General features: G+C 38.1%; 1 protein-coding gene across 3 annotated transcripts in view; it reads left to right on the top strand.

The window, feature by feature from the left end:
* RSF1 (remodeling and spacing factor 1) overlaps window positions 1-19,588 on the top strand; it is a 165,655-nt gene that overhangs the window by 90,422 nt on the left and 55,645 nt on the right. For all 3 annotated transcript variants that reach the window (XM_067750468.1, XM_067750465.1, XM_067750466.1), the window contains 2 exons: window positions 4,890-4,982; window positions 6,327-6,532. In XM_067750468.1, the coding sequence (XP_067606569.1) occupies window positions 4,890-4,982; window positions 6,327-6,532 (299 nt within the window). The remainder of the gene's footprint in view (window positions 1-4,889; window positions 4,983-6,326; window positions 6,533-19,588) is intronic.

Raw genomic sequence — 19,588 nt, 5'->3', positions numbered from 1 at the left:
GCAGAGGATATGGGGGAAAGGGCTGTTCTGGGAAGGCCCCCATGGGGTCCTACTCGGTTACAGTAGTAGATGGAGCTTGAGCTTAATCTCAATTTGCCCAGAGGTGGCTGGTGTTTTAAAGGGAGAATGAGGGAGTTGGGGAGATGGTAATGAGGGAGTAAAGGGGTCAAGCAGGCTTAGGGAAATTCAAAAATCACAAACACCTGGTATGAGAGTTGGTCAAAGTTAGCTTGATTTGGGCTTTTGTGCCTGCTAACTATGCAAGTTACTAGACTTCTACCCTCCCACAGAGTCTGATGATTACATACAAAAGGAATGGCTTTCAGGTCCTTGAGGACACCCTGTCTTGTAGGAGATACATACACATCTCAGAGGGACAGAGGAAAGATTTACAATTTTAAGTTTATTTTTAAAATTAATGGGGGAATTCCCTGGCAGTCTCGTTGTTAGTACTTGGCGCTTTCACTGCGGTGGCCCAGGTTCGATTCCTGGTCGGGGAATTAAGATCCTGCAAGCTGCGCAGCATGCCAAAAAGAAAAAAAGGAGGTGAGGGACCTAGATCAGGTATTGGCTGGAACAAACAATAAATTCTTTTGGCAACCTTGAGTTTTCTAGACAGCAGTGAGGGAGGAGCAGGGTTGGCTAGGGACGTGTCCTTAGGCTGATAGAAGCCATGCTAGAGTTTGGTCTGCTTTCTCAGTGCAGGTGTTTGGGTATTCATGCTGAGAGTTTTTGCAGTTTTTCTGTACCCCTCCTCCTTTTTAATGCCTTATCTTTCGAACTGCCAAAAAGAGAAGAGTTACTGGTACTTCCATTGTGTATATGAATCTAAGATTAATATGTTAATGATCTCACTGAGATCATGTGAAACTACCTTTCTTATAAATATTGAGGTGATGTGAACTTTTAAATGCCCCCCACGCCCCCTCCCCTTTATTTTCCATCCTCAACCTTGTTTTTCTCTGTGTAGAAGAAGTTAAGAACAGACACAGGGAGTTTTGGAGTGATAGCGGGCAGCCAGCCAAGAGGTCTCCCAGGCTGAATGGCATTCAGCCTTGCAGGTCCGGGACATTTGATTTTGTGTGTGTATTAGAAAGACTGTTCCTTAGGCACCATACAGGGGGTCGCAACAAGATGTGACCGCTCATTAACTACATTTAGAGAGAGTCAATCTTAAAACCAGTATTATGGAATTATAACTTATGGTGATAAATATGAATGTTTTGGATATTGGAACATTCTCTAAAGAGGAATTGCATGCAAAACCAAATTATTATTATATATTGATACAAGGCTGCTTGGTTAGAATCAAGTTGGAACATGGGGAGTTAATGTGAATTACCAGTCTACTAGGGATCCCCTTGCTTTAAGGTCCCAAGAATAACTGTCTAGACAGTCTCTGATAAACAAAGCTAATTTCTGGTTCTCTAGGCAGACTGTGGCCCCTGGGTCAAATCTGGCCTGCTGCTTGTTTATGTATGGCTTGAAAACTAAGAATGGTTTTATATATTTAAATGGTTGGGAGAATGGTTGACATATGAAAATTATATGAAATTCAAATTTCCTTATAAAGTGGTATTGTAATACAGTGAAGCTTACTTGTTTATGTATTTTCTGTGACTGCTTTTGCACTATAACAGCAGAGTTGAATAGTTGAAAAAGAGGCCATATGGTCACAAAGCCTAAATTATTTCCTGTTTGTCCCTTAGAAAAAGTTTGCTGACTCTTGGTGAGATTATATAGTCCTGCATAAGAATTATTTAAGTGTCATTTAGAGTACCTTTTTTATTTGCAGGTTTTATTTGCAGTATTTACTTCGTGGTAACAACAGGTTAGGGCTACTTGGGCAAATCTAATTAATGTGCCTTTGGTGAGGGGGGGAGTACCTCAAATGGCACAGTAGTATGTCTACATTGCCCTTAAAGAAACAGAAAATGAATAGCGTGTTTATCTCTGAATATCAGCACAACAGAGGTTTTACACCCTAAGCATTGTAAATGAAGTTCAGTAAATTGAAGCTAAGTAGTGAGGAAGCAGAGGCTTATATCTTAATTATCTCTATATCTACCTCTCTTTCTCTTTCCTCCCCTTTCACACAGTAAATGATAATCAACAGTTGTTCAGCTATATTTGGTGTCTGACGCTGTGAGCTTTGACACATGCTTTGGAGCTGTGTCATTCTCAGCCCCTTTGGTGAAACTGAACTTCCCCACACTCAGCTTTAGCCTACATCTTCTAGGGGTATGGTATACAGTAGAGCACTCAAGAAATGCTTCATCCAAATCATATGCTTGGCTCTGTGTTGTTGGCTGTCCCTCTGTCTGATTTTTTTAAATTGAGATATTATTCACATACCGTGAGATTCACTCTTTAAAAATATGCAATTCAGTGTTTTTAAGCATATTCACAAGGATGTGCTCTATCTTAACTGTAGAACACTATCATAATTATAGAGCATTTTTGTTACTCTGAAACGAAATCTGCCCATAGCCACCACTGTCTGTTCCTCCCTCTGCTTACCAACTAGCAACTGCTAATGAATTTTGTCTATATGGATTTGACTCCTGTGGAAATTCCATATACAAACTTCCATAAATTTGTGACCTTTTATGTCTGGTTTCTTTCACATAGCATCGTGGTTTTGGGGGGGTTTTTTGTTTTTTTTGTTTTGCGGTGCGCGGGCCTCTCACTGTTGCGGCCTCTCCCGTTGCGGAGCACAGGCTCCGGACGCTCAGGCTCAGCAGCCATGGCTCACGGGCCTAGCCGCTCCGTGGCGTGTGGGATCTTCCCAGACTGGGGCACGAACCCGTGTCCCCTGCATCAGCAGGCGGACTCTCAACCACTGCGCCACCAGGGAAGCCCTAGCATCGTGTTTTGATGTTCATCCGTGCTGTACAATATATCACTACTTCATTCCTTTTCATGGATGCATAAAATCCCATTGTATTTATATTCCATGTATTATTTTATTCATTCATCAGTTGATGGAAATTTGGGTTGTTCCCACCTTTTGGCTATTGTACTGTGATGTTTTCATTTTTTGGGAGTACATACCGAGGAGTGGAATTTCTAAGTCATGTGGTAACTCAGTGTTAACATTTTGAGGAATTGCTAAACTTTTTTTTACAAAGCGGCTGCACCATTTTACATTCCCATCATTTGCTATTATCCTTTTTTTAAAAAATTTATTTAATTTATTTATTTTTGACTGCATTGGGTCTCCGTTGCTGCGTGAGCTTTCTCTAGCTGGCGGCAAGCAGGGGCTACTCTTCGTTGCGGTGAGCAGGCGTCTCATTGCAGTGGCTTCTCTTATTGCAGAGCATGGGCTCTAGGCGCGCAGGCTTCAGTAGTTGTGGTGCGTGGGCTCAGTAGTTGTGGTGCGTGGGCTCTAGAGCACAACAAGCTCGGTAGTTGTGGCGCATAGGCTTAGTTGCTCCACAACATGTAGGTTCTTCCCGGACCAAGGCTTGGACCCATGTCCCCTGCATTGGCAGGTGGTTTTTCAACCACTGTGCCACCAGGGAAGCCCCTATCCTTCTTTTTGATTACAGCTATCCTAACAGGTATGAAGTAGTATTTCATTGTGGTTTTGATTTGCATTTCCCTAATGACTAAGGACATTGACTGTCTTTTCCTGTGCTTATTGGCCATTTATATATATTCTTTGGCAAAGTGTCTATTCACATGTTGACCTTTAGGTTTTAATATAATCATTTGAGGTCTTCCTTGTATAATATTCCAGAAATTTCCCTTATTCTGTATATCTCAATTTTTTTTCTCTACAAAATGTAGTGCTATCAGTCAGAGGAAGTATGGTATTCCAGAGAATGGAGAGCTTATTCTTCCTTTTTGCCTTTGAAGATCCCTCATGATATAGTTCCTTGCCATACTGCATTCTGTCCTAACTTGGTAAAAAAAAAAAAAAGATGACACTGGTACAGGAGAGGAAAAGGGTAGCCCTCCCAGGAGGGCCAGCCTGGTCTTATTCCTAGGTTGAGGTGGTTATATAAAGCAGTTTCACTTGCCTGTTTGTTTTTCTCCTGCCAGTGTTTCTAGCTAATTGCCCAAGCTCCCAGATAATTTTGTGCCTTGTATTGGTTCTTCTCCCTTGGCCTTCATTATACTCTTTGTTCCTTGGATTGGAAAAAGAGCATGAAGTTTCTAGGTACTTTTTATCATTTTTTATACCTATTTCACAACCTTTAAGGTCAGTATTATTACTGCTCCCCTTTTATTGCTGAGGAAACTGGCTCACAGAGGTCATAAAGCCCACGGTGCATCGCCTGATAAGTGGAATGGTTATCCAGATCTTCTTTCCTCATCCTTTTAACGTGTCTCTGGTTTGCTTGCAATGTTTGTATGAGAAGAGAAGCCTAGAAATTTAAGTTAATGCCACATTATAGAAGGTCTCAAATGCCAAGCAGTGGAATCTTTACCCATAATTAGGAGGATTTTGAGTTGGAGAGTTACTTGAATAAAAATGTGCCTACAGTTTGGCATGGTTTTTTTAGCTTGCTTCTGTTGTAGGCATAGAGATGAATAAACTATTGTCCTTGCCGTCAGGGAGCTTCTAGGCTATTTGGAGAGGTGGAATCAGATAATTACTTGCATTTGGGAAAATGTGCCACAAAAGTGTATATAAAATTCTTGAGAGCAGAGGAGAAAGCTGCAGGGATCACTGCTTACCTTAAATTCAATCATCAGACAGTAGTAAACATTTCTGGTATATTTAAGTAATAGGCATTTCAGGGTGGGATTGGATTCAGTTGTGTTTGGTATAAACTTTTTCCTTTATATATTAACAAAACTGTTAACATAATTGTACAACAGAACTACCAATGTAGATTTAAATTGCTTTTATGTGTTAAGACTTTAACTTTCTCTGACAGATATGTCAAGAGTTTAACAGCACCTGGGCATGGGAGATGGAGAAGAAAGGCTATCTTGAAATGAGTGTTGAATGCAAGTTAGCACTCTTAAAGGTAATAAATTTATTATTTGTTACAGTTATTTTAATTAAAAAATTCACTTTTGACTCCTTCTGGTTGAATTGGGAAATAACTAGAAAGTAGACTTTTGGTGGGGGGCTTACGCCTGCAGCATGTGGGATCTTAGTTCCCCGACCAGGGATCGAACCTGTACCCCCTGCAGTGGAAGCACCGAGTCTTAACCACTGGACCACCAGGGAAGTCCCCAAGTAGACATTTTCACTGTTAGGGGAAAAGGACAATAGATTTTTCTTTTTCTTGTTTATTGTTTGGTGATAAAACTGTTCTTTAAATTACTGTTTTGGGTTATTTTTCAATATACAAGTATATCTGGGTTTAATGATCTCTGCTTGTAGGGACAATAGTAGAATGGGTAAACCCCACATTAATTTTATGCATTATTTGCAGCCTTCACAGTCATTGTTAACAAATACGGTAAACTGTGGTTAATCTTTTACTGATTTATAAATTAGTAATTTGATCATTAGTTTTCCAGATGACATGGGGCATGCCAGTGTGTACTTAATAAAAGTCTCACATAACCAAACCTACTTAATTAAAATAGGTCTTCTCAAAGTATAGATTTATTTTCAAGTTTGAGTTCCCCTTTTTCTCCTTGCTTGCTTCAGAGTGTTGGCCCTAATTATTAGCAATGTGGTCAGCACAATGAAGGGGAAAACTACCTTTATAGAAGAGAGTCTACGGGCCTAGACACCACAGGCAAAGGCAAAGAGGCTATGATAGGAACGTCATGTATTATTTGCCTGGGCAGATAGGTTCAGGGAAGAAATCTGACTTTATACACTAATCATACACAAAAATTTTAATTAAAAATCAGTTCTTCCAATTTGGTGATGTCTTTTTTTTTTTTTTTAAAGAGAATTCCGCAGAGTAAGTTATCAATAAGACTGCCTTCCTTAAAAACTGTATATGTCTCAAGCTTTCAAAAGTAGATAGCCATTTCAAAAATGAAGTTCATCTAAAAGCTTTAAGAGAGAAGGAGTGATTGAAAATTTTATACCATGAACAAATTTGGGAAACTTTAGTACAAACAGACTCATTGCTTTAAAATATAACTTCACTTTTGTGTCATTGGTTGGGTTAAACCTATAAATTTCTGTAATACAAAAATTAAATGTTAACTTAGAAATTTATGTTTTAAAGTTGGTTACTGTAAAATCAGTGTACAAAAGGGGAGAGAGGAAAGTGAAAGATGGATAAAACTAAAAGTATTCTTTCTCCTATCCCCAAATCTGTTCCTTGGTTGAACATATCACATTTATTTTCATGGAGAAACATTTATGGGGTATTTTAAACCATGTCATGACTATTTTCCAGTACCTCTGTGAGTGTCAGTTTGATGACAATCTCAAATTCAAGAATATTATCAATGAGGAGGATGCTGATACCATGCGTCTCCAGCCAATTGGCCGTGACAAAGATGGCCTCATGTACTGGTACCAGTTGGATCAAGATCACAATGTCAGAATGTATATAGAAGAACAAGATGATCAAGATGGCTCTTCATGGAAGTGCATTGTCAGGTATCTTTTATTGGAATTTTTTTAATGTTTATTTGCATGTTTCTTACTTTGATCTCTTCTCTATTGGAATATAATCTCTAAAGCTGGGTGATCCTTTTCTTTTTATGGGATTGGGAATTACCAGGACCTAGCCTAGTGCCCAGCATAATACCCAAAGCAGGTGCTCAATTATTTGTCAAATAAATATATTTAGCAGTGTGGTCCATATCAGGACAAATACCTTGTACTTTGGAAAGCTGGAATCTGAAAAATAATGATGCATAGGTAATATGCACACAGAAACTCATCGTTGGAAAGAAATGTAAGAAAAACTTTATATATATATTTTTTGGCTGTGGTGCACAGCTTCGGGATCTTAGTTCTCGGACCAGGGATCAAGCCCATGCCCTCGGCAATGAAAGCCCAGCGTCCTAACCATTGGACTGCCAGGAAATTCCCAGAAAAACATTATTTGATTTTTATTTAGCTATATAGTTTTCTATTAGGCATTATTTGTTTATTACTCATTAATGTGGCTAATTCATCTGACACTTAACTATATTTTCAGTTTTTCTTGTGCATACATTTCTTTACTGAGGTCTGAAGAAATCTGAGGAAAATTCTACTTTTTTTGCCCTGATCTTTTTTTTTTCTATTCTTAATTTCTTTCGTTTATTTATTTATTTTACTTATTTATTTTTGGCTGTGTTGGGTCTTAATTGCTGCACGCAGGCTTTCTCTAGTTGTGGCTAGCAGGGGCTACTCTTTGTTGTAGTACGTGGGCTTCTCATTGCGGTGGCTTCTCTTGCTGCAGAGCACAGGCTCTGGGCGTGCAGGCTTCTGTAGTTGTGGCTCGCGGGCTCTAGAGCACAGGCTCAGTAGTTGTGGCGCAAAGCCTTAGTTGCTCTGTGGCATGTGGGATCTTCCCAGACCAGGGATCGAACCCATGTCCCCTGCATTGGCAGGTGGATTCTGTTTTTTTTTGTTGTTGTTGTTTTTTTTTTCGGTACACAGGGCTCTCACTGCTGTGGCCTCTCCCGTTGCGGAGCACAGGCTCCGGACACGCAGGCTCAGCGGCCATGGCTCACGGGCCCAGCCGCCCCGCAGAATGTGGGATCTTCCCGGACCGGGGTACGAACCCACGTCCCCTGCATCGACAGGCAGACTCGCAGCCACTGCGCCACCAGGGAAGCCCGGCAGGTGGATTCTTAACCACTGTGCCACCAGGGAAGTCCCTCTATTCTTAATTAATTTTTTTTCTTTTACATCTTTGTTGGAGTATAATTGCTTTACAATGTTGTGTTAGTTTCTGCTGTATAACAAAGTGAATCAGCTATATGTACACATATATCCCCTCCCTCTTGCGTCTCCCTCCTATCCTCCCAATCCCACCCTTCTAGGTAGTCACAAAGCACCGACCTGATCTCCCTGTGCTATACAGCTGCTTCCCACTAGCTATCTGTTTTACATTTGGTAGTATATATATGTCAGTGCTACTCTCTCACCTTATCCCAGCTTCCCCTCCTGCCCCATGTCCTGAAGTCCATTCTCTATGTCTGCGTCTTTATTCCTGTCCTGCCCCTAGGTTCTTCAGAAACCTTTTTTTTAAGATTCCATATATATGTGTTAGCATACAGTATTTGTTTTCCTCTTTCTGACTTACTTCACTCTGTATGACAGGTTCTAGGTCCATCCACCTCACTAAAAATAACTCAGTTTCGTGTCTTCTTATGGCTGAGTAATATTCCAACGTATATATATATGCCACGTCTTCTTTATCCATTCATCTGTTGATGGACACTTAGGTTGCTTCCATGTCCTGTTATTGTAAATAGTGCTGAAATGAACATTGTGGTACATGACTCTTTTTGAATTATGGTTTTCTTAGGGTATATGCCCAGTAGGGGGATTGCTGGGTCATATTGTAGTTCTATTTTTAGTTTTTTAAGGACTCTCCATACAGTTCTCCATAGTGGCTGTATCAATTTACATTCCCACCAACAGCACAAGAGGGTTCTCTTTTCTCCACACCCTCTCCAGCATTTATTGTTTGTACATTCTTTCATGATGGCCATTCTGACCAGTGTGAGGTGATACCTCATTGTGGTTTTGATATCTATTTCTTTAATCATTCCTGATGTTGCGCATACTTTCATTTGTTTGTGGGCAGTCTATATATCTTCTTTGGACAAATGTCTATTTTGGTCTTCTGCCCGTTTTTGGATTGGGTTGTTTGAGTTATTTATATATTTATTTATTTTTGGGTACGCGGGGCTCTCACTGTTGTGACATCTCCCGTTGTGGAGTGCAGGCTCAGCAGCCATGGCTCACGGGCCCAGCGGCTCTGCAGCATGTGGGATCTTCCCTCACCGGGGCACGAACCCATGTCCCCTGCATCGGCAGGCGGACTCTCAACCACTGCGCCACCAGGGAAGCCCAGGTTGTTTGATTTTGATATTGAGCTGCATGAGCTGCTTGTGTATTTTGGAGATTAATCCTTTATCACTTGCTTCGTTTGCAAATATTTTCTCCCATTCTGAGAAATGTCTTTTCGTCTTGTTTATGGTTTCCTTTGCTGTGCAAAAGCTTTTAAGTTTCATTAGGTCCCATTTGTTTATTTTTGTTTTTATTTCCGATACTTTAGGACGTGGGTCAAAAAGGATCTTGCTGTGATTTATGTTATAGAGTGGTCTGCCTATGTTTTCATCTAAGAGTTTTATACTATCTGGCCTTACATTTAAGTCTTTAATCCATTTTGAGTTTATTTTTGTGTATGGTGTTAGGAAGAGTTCTAATTTCATTCTTTTACATGTAGCTGTCCAGTTTTCCCAGCACCACTTATTGAAGAGGCTGTCTCTTCTCCATTGGATATTCTTGCCTGCTTTGTCAAAGATAAGGTGACCATATATGTGTGGGTTTATCTCTGGGCTTTCTATCCTGTTCCATTGATCTATATTTCTGTTTTTGTGCCAGTGCCATACTGTCTTGATTACCGTAGCTTTGTAGTATAGTCTGAAGTCAGGGTGTCTGATTCCTCCAGCTCCGTTTTTCTTTCTCAAGATTCCTTTGGCTATTCAGGGTCTTTTGTGTCTCTGTACAAATTTTAAGAGTTTTGGTTCTACTTCTGTGAAAAATGCCATTGGTAATTTGATAGGGATTGCATTGATTCTGTACATTGCTTTGGGTAGTATAGTCATTTTCACAGTGTTGATTCTTCCAATCCAAGAACATGGTATATCTTTCCGTCTGTTTGTATTGTCTTCAGTTTCTTTCATCAGTGCCTTAAAGTTTTCTGCATACAGGTCTTTTATCTTCTTGGGTAGATTTATTCCTAGGTATTTTATTCTTTTTGTTGCAGTGGTAAATGGGAGCGTTGCCTTAATTTCTCTTTCAGATTTTTCATTGTTAGTGTATAGGAATGCAAGAGATTTCTGTGCATTAGTTTTGTACCCTGCTACTTTACCAAATTCATTGATTAGCTCTAGTAGTTTTCTGGTAGAGTCTTTAAGATTCTCTGTGTTTAATATCATGTCATCTGCAAACAGTGACAGCTTTACTTCTTCTTTTCCGATTTGGATTCCTTTTATTTCTTTTTCTTCTCTGATTGCCGTTGCTAAAACTTCCAAAACTATGTTGAATAATAGTGGTGCGAGTGGACAGCCTTGTCTTGTTCCTGATCTTAGAGGAAATGGTTTCAGTTTTTCACCATTGAGTACGATGTTGGCTGTGGGTTTGTCATATATGGTCTTTATTATGTTGAGGTAGGTTCCCTCTATGCCTACTTTCTGGAGAGTTTTTATCATAAATGGGTGTTGAATTTTGTCAAAAGCTTTTTCTGCATCTATTGAGATTATTATATGGTTTTTCTGCTTCAATTTGTTAATAAGGTGTATCCCATTGATTGATTTGCATATACTGAAGAATCCTTGCATTCCTGGAATAAACCCCACTTGATCTTCATGTACCATCCTTTTAATGTGCTGTTGGATTCTGTTTGCTGATATTTTGTTGAGGATTTCTGCGTCTGTGTTCATCAGTGATATTGGCCTGTAGTTCCCTTTTCTTGTGACATCTTTGTCTGGTTTTGGTATCAGGGTGATGGTGGCCTTGTAGAATGAGTTTGGGAGTGTTCCTCTCTCTGCTGTATTTTGGAAGTATTTGAGAAGGATAGGTATTAGCTCTTCTCTAAATGTTTGATAGAATTCGCCTGTGAAGCCATCTGGTTCTGGGCTTTTGTTTGTTGGAAGATTTTTAGTCACAGTTTCAACTTCAGTGCTTGTGATTGGTCTGTTCATATTGTCTATTTCTTCCTGGTTCATTCTTGGTAGGTTGTACTTTTCTAAGCATTTGTCCATTTTTTTGAGGTTGTCCATTTTATTGGCATTGTGTTGCTTGCAGTAGTCTCTCATGATGCTTTGTATTCCTGCAGAGTCAGTTGTTACTTCTCCATTTTCATTTCTAATTCTGTTGATTTGAGTCTTCTCCCTTTTTTCTTGATGAGTCTGGCTAATGGTTTATCAATTTTGTTTATCTTCTCAAAGAAGTAGCTTTTAGTTTTATTGATCTTTGCTATTGTTTACTTCATTTCTTTTTTATTTATTTCTGATCTGATCTTTATGATTTCTTCTGCTAACTTTGGGAGTTTTTTGTTCTTCTTTCTCTAATTGCTTTAGGTGTAAGTTTAGGTTGTTTATTTGAGATGTTTCTTGTTTCTTGAGGTAGCATTGTATTGCTATAAACTTCCCTCTTAGAACTGCTTTTGCCGCATCCCATAGGTTTTGGGTTGTCGTATTTTCATTGTCATTTATTTCTATGTAGTTTTTGATTTCCTCTTGTATTTCTTCTGTGATCTCTTGGTTATTTCTTAGTGTATTCTTTAGCCTCCATGTGTTTGTATTTTTTACAGTTTTTTTTTTCTGTATTTGATATCTAGTCTCATAGCATATTTGTTGAAAAAGATGCTTGATATGATTTCAATTTTCTTAAATTTACTGAGGCTTAATTTGTGACCCAAGCTATGATCTTGGAGAATGATCCGTGTGCACTTGAGAAGGTAGTGTATTCTGTTGTATTTGGATGGAATGTCCTATAAATATCAGTTAAGTCCGTCTTTAACTGATAAAGATGGACTTAACTGATATTAAAGCTTGTGTTTCCTTATTTATTTTCATTTTGGATGATCTGTCCATTGGTGAAAGTGGGGTGTTAAAGTCCCCTACTATGATTGTGTTACTGTCGATTTCCCCTTTTATGGCAGTTAGCATTTGCCTTATGTATTGAGGTGCTCCTATGTTGGGTGCATAAATATTTACAGTTGTTTTATCTTCTTGGATTGATCCCTTGATCATTATGTAGTGTCCTTCTTTGTCTCTTCTAATAGTCTTTATTTTAAAGTCTGTTTTGTCTGATATGAGAATAGCTACTCCACCTTTCTTTTGATTTCCGTTTGCATGGAATATCTTTTTCTATCCCCTCACTTTCAGTCTGTATGTGTCCCTAGGTCTGAAATGGGTCTCTTGTAGATAGCATATATACGGGTCTTGTTTTTGTATCCATCCAGCCATTGTATGTCTTTTGGTTGGAGCATTTAATCCATTTACATTTAAGGTAGTTATCAATATGTATGTTTCTATTACCATTTTAATTGTTTTGGGTTTGTTTTTGTAGGTCTTTTCCTTCTCTGTGTTTCCTGTCTAGAAAAGTTCCTTTAGCATTTGTTGTAAAGTTTGGTGGTGCTGAATTCTCTTAAGTTTTGCTTGTCTTTAAAGGTTTTAATTTCTCTGTTGAATCGGAATGAGATCCTTGCTGTGTAGACTAATCTTGGTTGTAGGTTTTTCCCTTTCATCACTTTAAATATATCCTGCCACTCCCTTCTGGCTTGCAGAGTTTCTGCTGAAAGATCAGCTGTTAACCTTATGGGAATTCCCTTGTAGGTTTTTGTTGCTTTTCCCTTGCTACTTTAAATATTTTTTCTTTTTTTTAATTTTTGATAGTTTGATTAATGTGTTTCTTGGCATGTTTATCCTAGGGTTTATCCTGAATGGGACTCTGCACTTCCTGGACCTTCCTGGACTTGATTGACTAGTTTTTGACTATAATCTCTTCAAATATTTTCTCTTACCCTTTCTTTTTCTCTTCTTCTTCTGGGACCCCTATCATTTGAATGTAAGTACATTTAATATTGTCCCAGAAGTCTCTGAGACTGTCCTCAATTCTTTTCATTCTTTTTTCTTTATTCTGCTCTGCGGTAGTTATTTCCACTCTTCTGTCTTCCAGGTCATTTATCTGTTCTTCTGCTTCGTTTATTCTGCTGTTGACTTCTTTAGAGTATTTGTAATTTCATTTATTGTGTTGTTCATCACTGTTTGTTTGCTCTTTAGTTCTTCTAGATCCTTGTTAAATGTTTCTTGCATTTTCTCCATTCTCTTCCTGAGATTTTGGATCATCTTTACTCTCATTACTCTGAATCCTTTTTCAGGTAGGCTGCCTATTTTCTCTTCATTTCTTTGGTCTGGTGGGTTTTTACCTTGCTCCTTCATCTGCTGCATATGTTTTCTCTGCCCTCTCATTTTTTTTAAACTTACTGTGTTTGGGGTCTGCTTATCACAGGCTGCAGGTTCATAGTTCCTCTTATTTCTGGTGTCTGCCCGCAGTGGGTTAGATTGGTTCAGTGGCTTGTGTAGGCTTTCTTGCACAGGGACTGGTGCCTGTGTTCTGGTAGATGAGGCTGGATCTTGTTCCTCTGGTGGGAAGAGCCTTATCTGCTGGTGTATTTTGGGGTGTCTGTGAACTTAGCATGACTTTAGGCAGCTTCTCTGTTAATGTGTGGGGTTGTATTTCTGTCTTGTTAGTTGTTCGGCATGGGGCATCCAGCACTGGAGCCTGCTGGCCGTTGGGTGGAGCTCAGTCTTAGTGTTGAGATGGAGATCTCTGGGAGAGCTCTCACTGATTAATATTACATGGGGCCAGGAGGTCTCTGGTGGTCCAACATCTTGGACCCTTTCCCCTAATCTTTTTCGAAAAACCTTGATTTCTTATATTTGTACTGACAAATATATTTGAATGGAAACATTTAATGTAAAACCTTAAAATAAAACTTTCTTTTAAATTGATAAGTGACTGGGACTGTTATTCAGAATCTTTGTGTGTCCAATTTTCTGTTTTTGGTAATGAATTATTTAGAATTTATTCTTTTAATTCTCACAATTTATATTAAGTTTGAAAATATCGGGATTTATAACTACAGTAGGGATAAGTAATAGATATATATCCACTGGCTTATGAAAAACTCCTTTAACTGTAACTCGTCTTTGTTTCTGCTCAGATTTAGCAGTTTTTTGTCAGTGGTCATTTATTAATGTTTCGAAGAGATAATTCATAGAAATTCCTAATAATTGTTTGTGTCAGGGAGGCTCAACTTTCATGCCCTAAGGATAAACATTAAATGAGCTGTTGCGGGATTGTTTTATAAGCATCCTTTCCTCATATTATAATATGGTTTTCCATGTAGTTAATTTACTAAATTAAGATCAACAAAATGTTCCTGAAATAAAATATACTCACCATCTTTCCCTGTGAATACATACATTAAATGAGGTTCTGTTCGTTATGTTTTACCACCACTGCTAATTCCTATATCAAACTTGCATAGTTGTTAAAGACATACTGTCTTCTGCTTTGTAGATGAAGAACATATGGCAGAAAAAAATTATGGTTATTATTAATCAGTCATACACGCTTAAAACAACTTCTAGTTTACACTGTTTTAAGTAGATTATACCCCAGTGCATGATGTGAGAGAAAGAGCATTGATTTTATAGTTAATAACTGTTTGAATCTGGGTTCCTTTGCTTATCATCTGTAGGCAGCTTACTTAATTTCTCTGATACTCTTTCCTAAAATGAAGATGATAATACTTCCCTGTTAAGTTGTTCTGAGAACTATAAGAGAAATCATACTAGGGCCATAGTACATGCTTGATAAAAATTTGTTCCTTTTCTCCCAGTTAAACTATTGTCTTTTCTTACAACTTCTATCCCCAAAGATTGAAACTTAGTTTCTTTATAAAAGAAATATTTATCAGCAGGAAGAAAAAAGGGCAAATTTGCCAGGCAACTTTTCCCAAGTATGCAGTAATATTTGGGATCATTAATAAAACATTGGGTTTTTGACTCTGATTTCAGGTAATTAAAGCCAAATTCTAAACACCTGATTGTCACACTAATGTTCCTTTATTTTATTAAACTAATAGATTTCTATCACATGCCTACTTGTATAACTGGCTCTGTGTTGAGCAATGGGGAATATGGTAGTGAATAGTACAGCTCTGACATCTCTAGATGAGCTTCATGCACCTTTGGAATCCTTTATATTTTAAGTAGTAGCTCTTAGTTGTAATTAATGTGTGTATTTTCCGGGGAAGTACCATTGTTTCGATAGATTCTCAATGTGTCCTGTGACATGACGGTATTTCAGTTAGCTTTAACTTGACATACTAGTACTATTTTGGACAAATGTAGTGAACCGTTTTATCCATATAGGTCTCTCATTTTGGGGAAGGCTTTGTGAAGAGAGGGCTTCCCTGGTGGCGCAGTGGTTGGGAGTCCGCCTGCCGATGCAGGGGACGTGGGTTCGTGCCCCGGTCCGGGAGGATCCCGCGTGCCATGGAGCGGCTGGGCCCGTGGGCCAGGGCCTCTGGGCCTGTGCGTCCGGGGCCTGTGCTCCGCAACGGGAGAGGCCGCGGCAGTGGGGGACCCGCGTACCGCAAAAAAAAAAAAGAAATGAAAAAGAGGACATCACTGTATATCCCATGGACATTAAAAGGGTAATAAAGGAATGCTGATGCTGTGAATAACTGGATTCCCAAAGATTTGATAACCTAGATGAAATGGACCAATTAATTGAAAAGGACAATGTGCTAAATCTCACAACAGAAGAATAGGTAATATGCACAAGTCTCTATTAAAGAAATTGCATCAGTAATTAACCTTCTAAAATGGAACACCAGGCTCAGATGGGTTCAGTAGTGAATTCTACCAAACATTTATGGAAGAAATTATACCGATTTTCTTCAGTCTTTTTCAGAAGATAGAAGGAGACAGAATAATTCCTAACTAATTATGTGAGGCCAGTATTACCTTAATATGCAAACCAGACAAAGATATTATAAAGAAAGAAAATTATAGACTAGTATCTCTCATGAACATAAAGACAAAAATTTTCAAAAAATATTAGCAAATTAAAACCAACAATGCATAAAAAGTATAATACACCATGACCAAGTGGGATTTATCCCACGTATACAAGGCTGGTTCAATATTTGAAAACCAGTTTTCACATATCACCAGGTTAAAGAAGAAAATATTACATGATCATGTCAATACATACATAAAAATCATTTGATAAGATTCAACACCCTTTCATGATTAAAACTCTTAGTAAAAGGAAGAGATGGAAACTTCCTTGATTAAAAAATATATATATTGGGAATTCCCTGGCGTTCCAGTGGTTAGGACTCTGCAGTTCCACTGCTGGGGCCCCGGGTTCCATCCCTGGATGGGGAACTAAGATCCCGCGAGCCATGTGACGCGGCCAAAAAAAACCCAAAAAACAAACTGATTTGCTATGGAGGCAGAGAATAAATCCTAATCAGAATTGGAGGATTTCCAGTACTTGGCTTTCAACAAAAGTTAAGGGGCATCTAATAGATTTGTTAGCTGAATATTTAATTTAAAATTATTTTTAAAAAAAGCTACAAAAACCTACATGTAACATCTATTTAATGAGGAGAAACTTGAAGTTTTTCCCACTAAGATCAGGAACAAGGCAAGGGTATCTGCTCGCTTCATTCCTTTGCAACATCATACTGGAAGTTCTAATTAATGCAGTAAGTTAAGAAAAGGAAATAAGAGATACACAGATTGAGAAGGGAGAAATAAAACTGTCTTTTTTTGCCAATGACGTCATTTTCTATGTAGAAAATCTGAAAGAATCAACCAAAAAATCTCCTGGAACTAATTCGTGATTATAGCAGTGTTGCAGGATAAAATGTTAATACACAAATGTCAATCCCTTTCCTGTATACCATCAGTGAATGTGTAGAATCTGAATTTAAAAACATAGTGCCTTTACATTAGCTCCCCTGAAACTGAAATACCTAGGTATAAATCTAACGAAATATGAAAAAGTGTATACGAGGAAAACAAAATTCTAATCAAAGAAATCAAAGAAGAATCAATAAATGGAGAGCTATTCCATGTTCAGGGACAAGAACACAATATTGTCAAGATGTTACTTCTTCCCAACTTAATCTGTAGATTTCACCGCAATCCCAATCAAAATCCCAGCAATTTATTTGTGGATATCAACAAACTGACTCTAAAACTTATAGACAAAAGACCTAGAATACACAGTGTTGTAGAAGAACAAAGTTGAAGTACTGACAGTACCTGAGTCCATGACTTACTATAAAACTATCATAATGAAGAGAGTGTGGTATTGGCAAGAGAATAGACAAGTAGATCAGTGGGACAGAATAAAGAGCACTGAAATAACACACATAAATATAGTTAACTTACATTTGACAAAGGAGCAAAGGCAATACAGTGGAGAAAAGATAGTCTTTACAAATGGTGCTGGCACAACTGGACATTCACTTGCAAAAAATTGAATCTAGACACAGAGCTTTACAACGTTTACAAAAATTAACTCAAAATGAATCACAGACCAACATGTAAAATGCAAAACTATAAAACTCCAAGAAGGTAACATAGAAGAAATTCTAGATTACCTCAGGTTTGATGATAACTTTTTTGATGCAATACCAAAGGTGCAATCCATGAAAGAAAGAATTGATATTCTGAACTTCATTAAAATTAAAAAATTTCTGCTCTGTGAAAGACAGTGTCAGCATAATGCAAATATAAGCCACAGAATGGCAGAAAATAATTTACAAAAGACATATCTGATAGAGGACTGTTATTCAAAATATACAAAAAACTCTTCAAGTCCAACAGTAAGAAAACAAACAACCTGATTTATAATGGGCCAAAGACCTTATCAGACAGATGGCAAATCATCACAGGAAAAGATGCACCATGTCCTATTTCATCAGGGAAGTGTAAATTAAGACAACAGTGAGGTATTACTAGACACCTATTACAGTGGCCAGAATCAAGAACACTGATAACACCGAATGCTGGTGAGAATATGGAGCAATAGGAACTTTGATTCATCGCTGATGGGAATGCAAAATGGCACAGCCACTTTGGAAGACAGTTTGCTGGCTTCTTACAAAATTAAACATTACCATATGATCCAGCAATCATCTTCCTCGGTATTTGCCCAAAGAAGTTGAAGACTTACGTCTATACAAAAACCTGCACATGAATGTTTGTAGCAGCTTTACTCATAACTTGGCAAAACTTGAGAGCAACTAAGAATATCCTTCAGTAGGTAAATGGATAAACTGAGGTGTATCCAGACGATGGTATATTGTCTAAAACAAAACAAATGAGCTGTCAAGCCATGAACAGACGCGGAGGTTAAATCATATTAATAAAAGAAAGAAGGCAGTCTGAAATTAACTGTATGATTTCAACTATATGACGTTCTGGAAGACATAAAACTATGGAGAAAGTAAAAAGAACAGTGGTTGTCAGGGTTTAGAGAGGAATGAGGGATGAATCGGTGAAGCACAGAGAATTTTCAGAGCAGTAAAACTACTCTGTCTGATACTATTGTAATGATGGATGAGTGTTGGTATATATATGTCCAGACCCGTAGAATGTACCACACTAAGGGTAACCGTAACGTGAACTATGGACTCTGGGTGGTAGTTGTGTGTCAGGATAGATTCATCAGTTGTAACAAACATAATCTTAAGAATGGAGGAAGCTGTGCATGGCCATGGAATACATGTGAAATCTCTGTACCTTCTCAATTTTGCTTAGACCCTAAAACTGCTCTTAAAAAATTAAGTTCTTGGGCTTCCCTGGTGGCACAGTGGTTGAGAGTTCGCCTGCTGATGCAGGGGACACGGGTTCGTGCCCCGGTCCGGGAAGATCCCACATGCCGCGGAGAGGTTGGGCCCGTGAGCCATGGCTGCTGAGCCTGCGTGTCCGGAGCCTGTGCTCCGCAACGGGAGAGGCCACAACAGTGAGAGGCCCGCGTACTGCAAAAAAAAAAGAAAAAAAAATTAAGTTCTTAAGTTTTTTTTAAATTTAATGCTATAACATCATAGTTTTAAAACTTCTGCAATTTCCATTCCTGTGTGTGTAAAATTTATAATATAAATGTATATGAGATGGATAGATAGGAAGTGGTTAACTGAAATATAATTGTATTTTAAGTTTGAACACTTAGATTTAGTAAGTTACTTACAAAATAGTAAAAATCATTAAGTTTCATTTAACCAACATTGCCAACATTGGCAATGAAATTGCCAACATTTGAACATTTTAACCTATCAAACCGGCAATTATGTATGGCGTAACCAAGTATTATGTTTCAAAAACAAAAATGTAAAAAACAAACAAAAATGTTTGAGCTCTAGCCAGTGTCCCACTCATTTCAACTAATGTTCAAAACATAATTGCTGTGAAAAAATAGTATTTGTTATAGTTATTTCATCACTACTTTAGTCCTCAATGAAAGAGGATAAAGTACAGAAAAATATTTTCTATGTCTGACGAAATAACATGCTATAAGTGATATTATGCTAGGGGATATGTCAAGCAATTTTCTTTAGGAATGTAAAAGATGAGCAAAATATATGAATACCATGAAGTGGTAGTTATTGGTTATTAATGATCAGAGAATTTTAGCACATCTTAGACCCGACTTCATTAGGCGATTCTTCAAAATCAGAAAGCGACTGCTGAAAGTGCTTTTATACTAGGTCTGCTAAGAAAGATAAAGTTTTATGCAGACTGTTGAACAGTTTCTTCGTAAAGATATATACATATGGCCCATATTCACATGAAAAAATGTTTGATACCATTATTCATCAGAGAATTCCCAATTTAAACCATAATGAGATACTACTTTACGTCCACTGGAATGACTAAAATGAAAATG

Source organism: Pseudorca crassidens, chromosome 9 (genome assembly GCF_039906515.1).
Source record: "Pseudorca crassidens isolate mPseCra1 chromosome 9, mPseCra1.hap1, whole genome shotgun sequence".
NCBI classification, from domain to species: domain Eukaryota; kingdom Metazoa; phylum Chordata; class Mammalia; order Artiodactyla; family Delphinidae; genus Pseudorca; species Pseudorca crassidens.
This window is presented reverse-complemented; position numbering and strand designations above follow the sequence as displayed.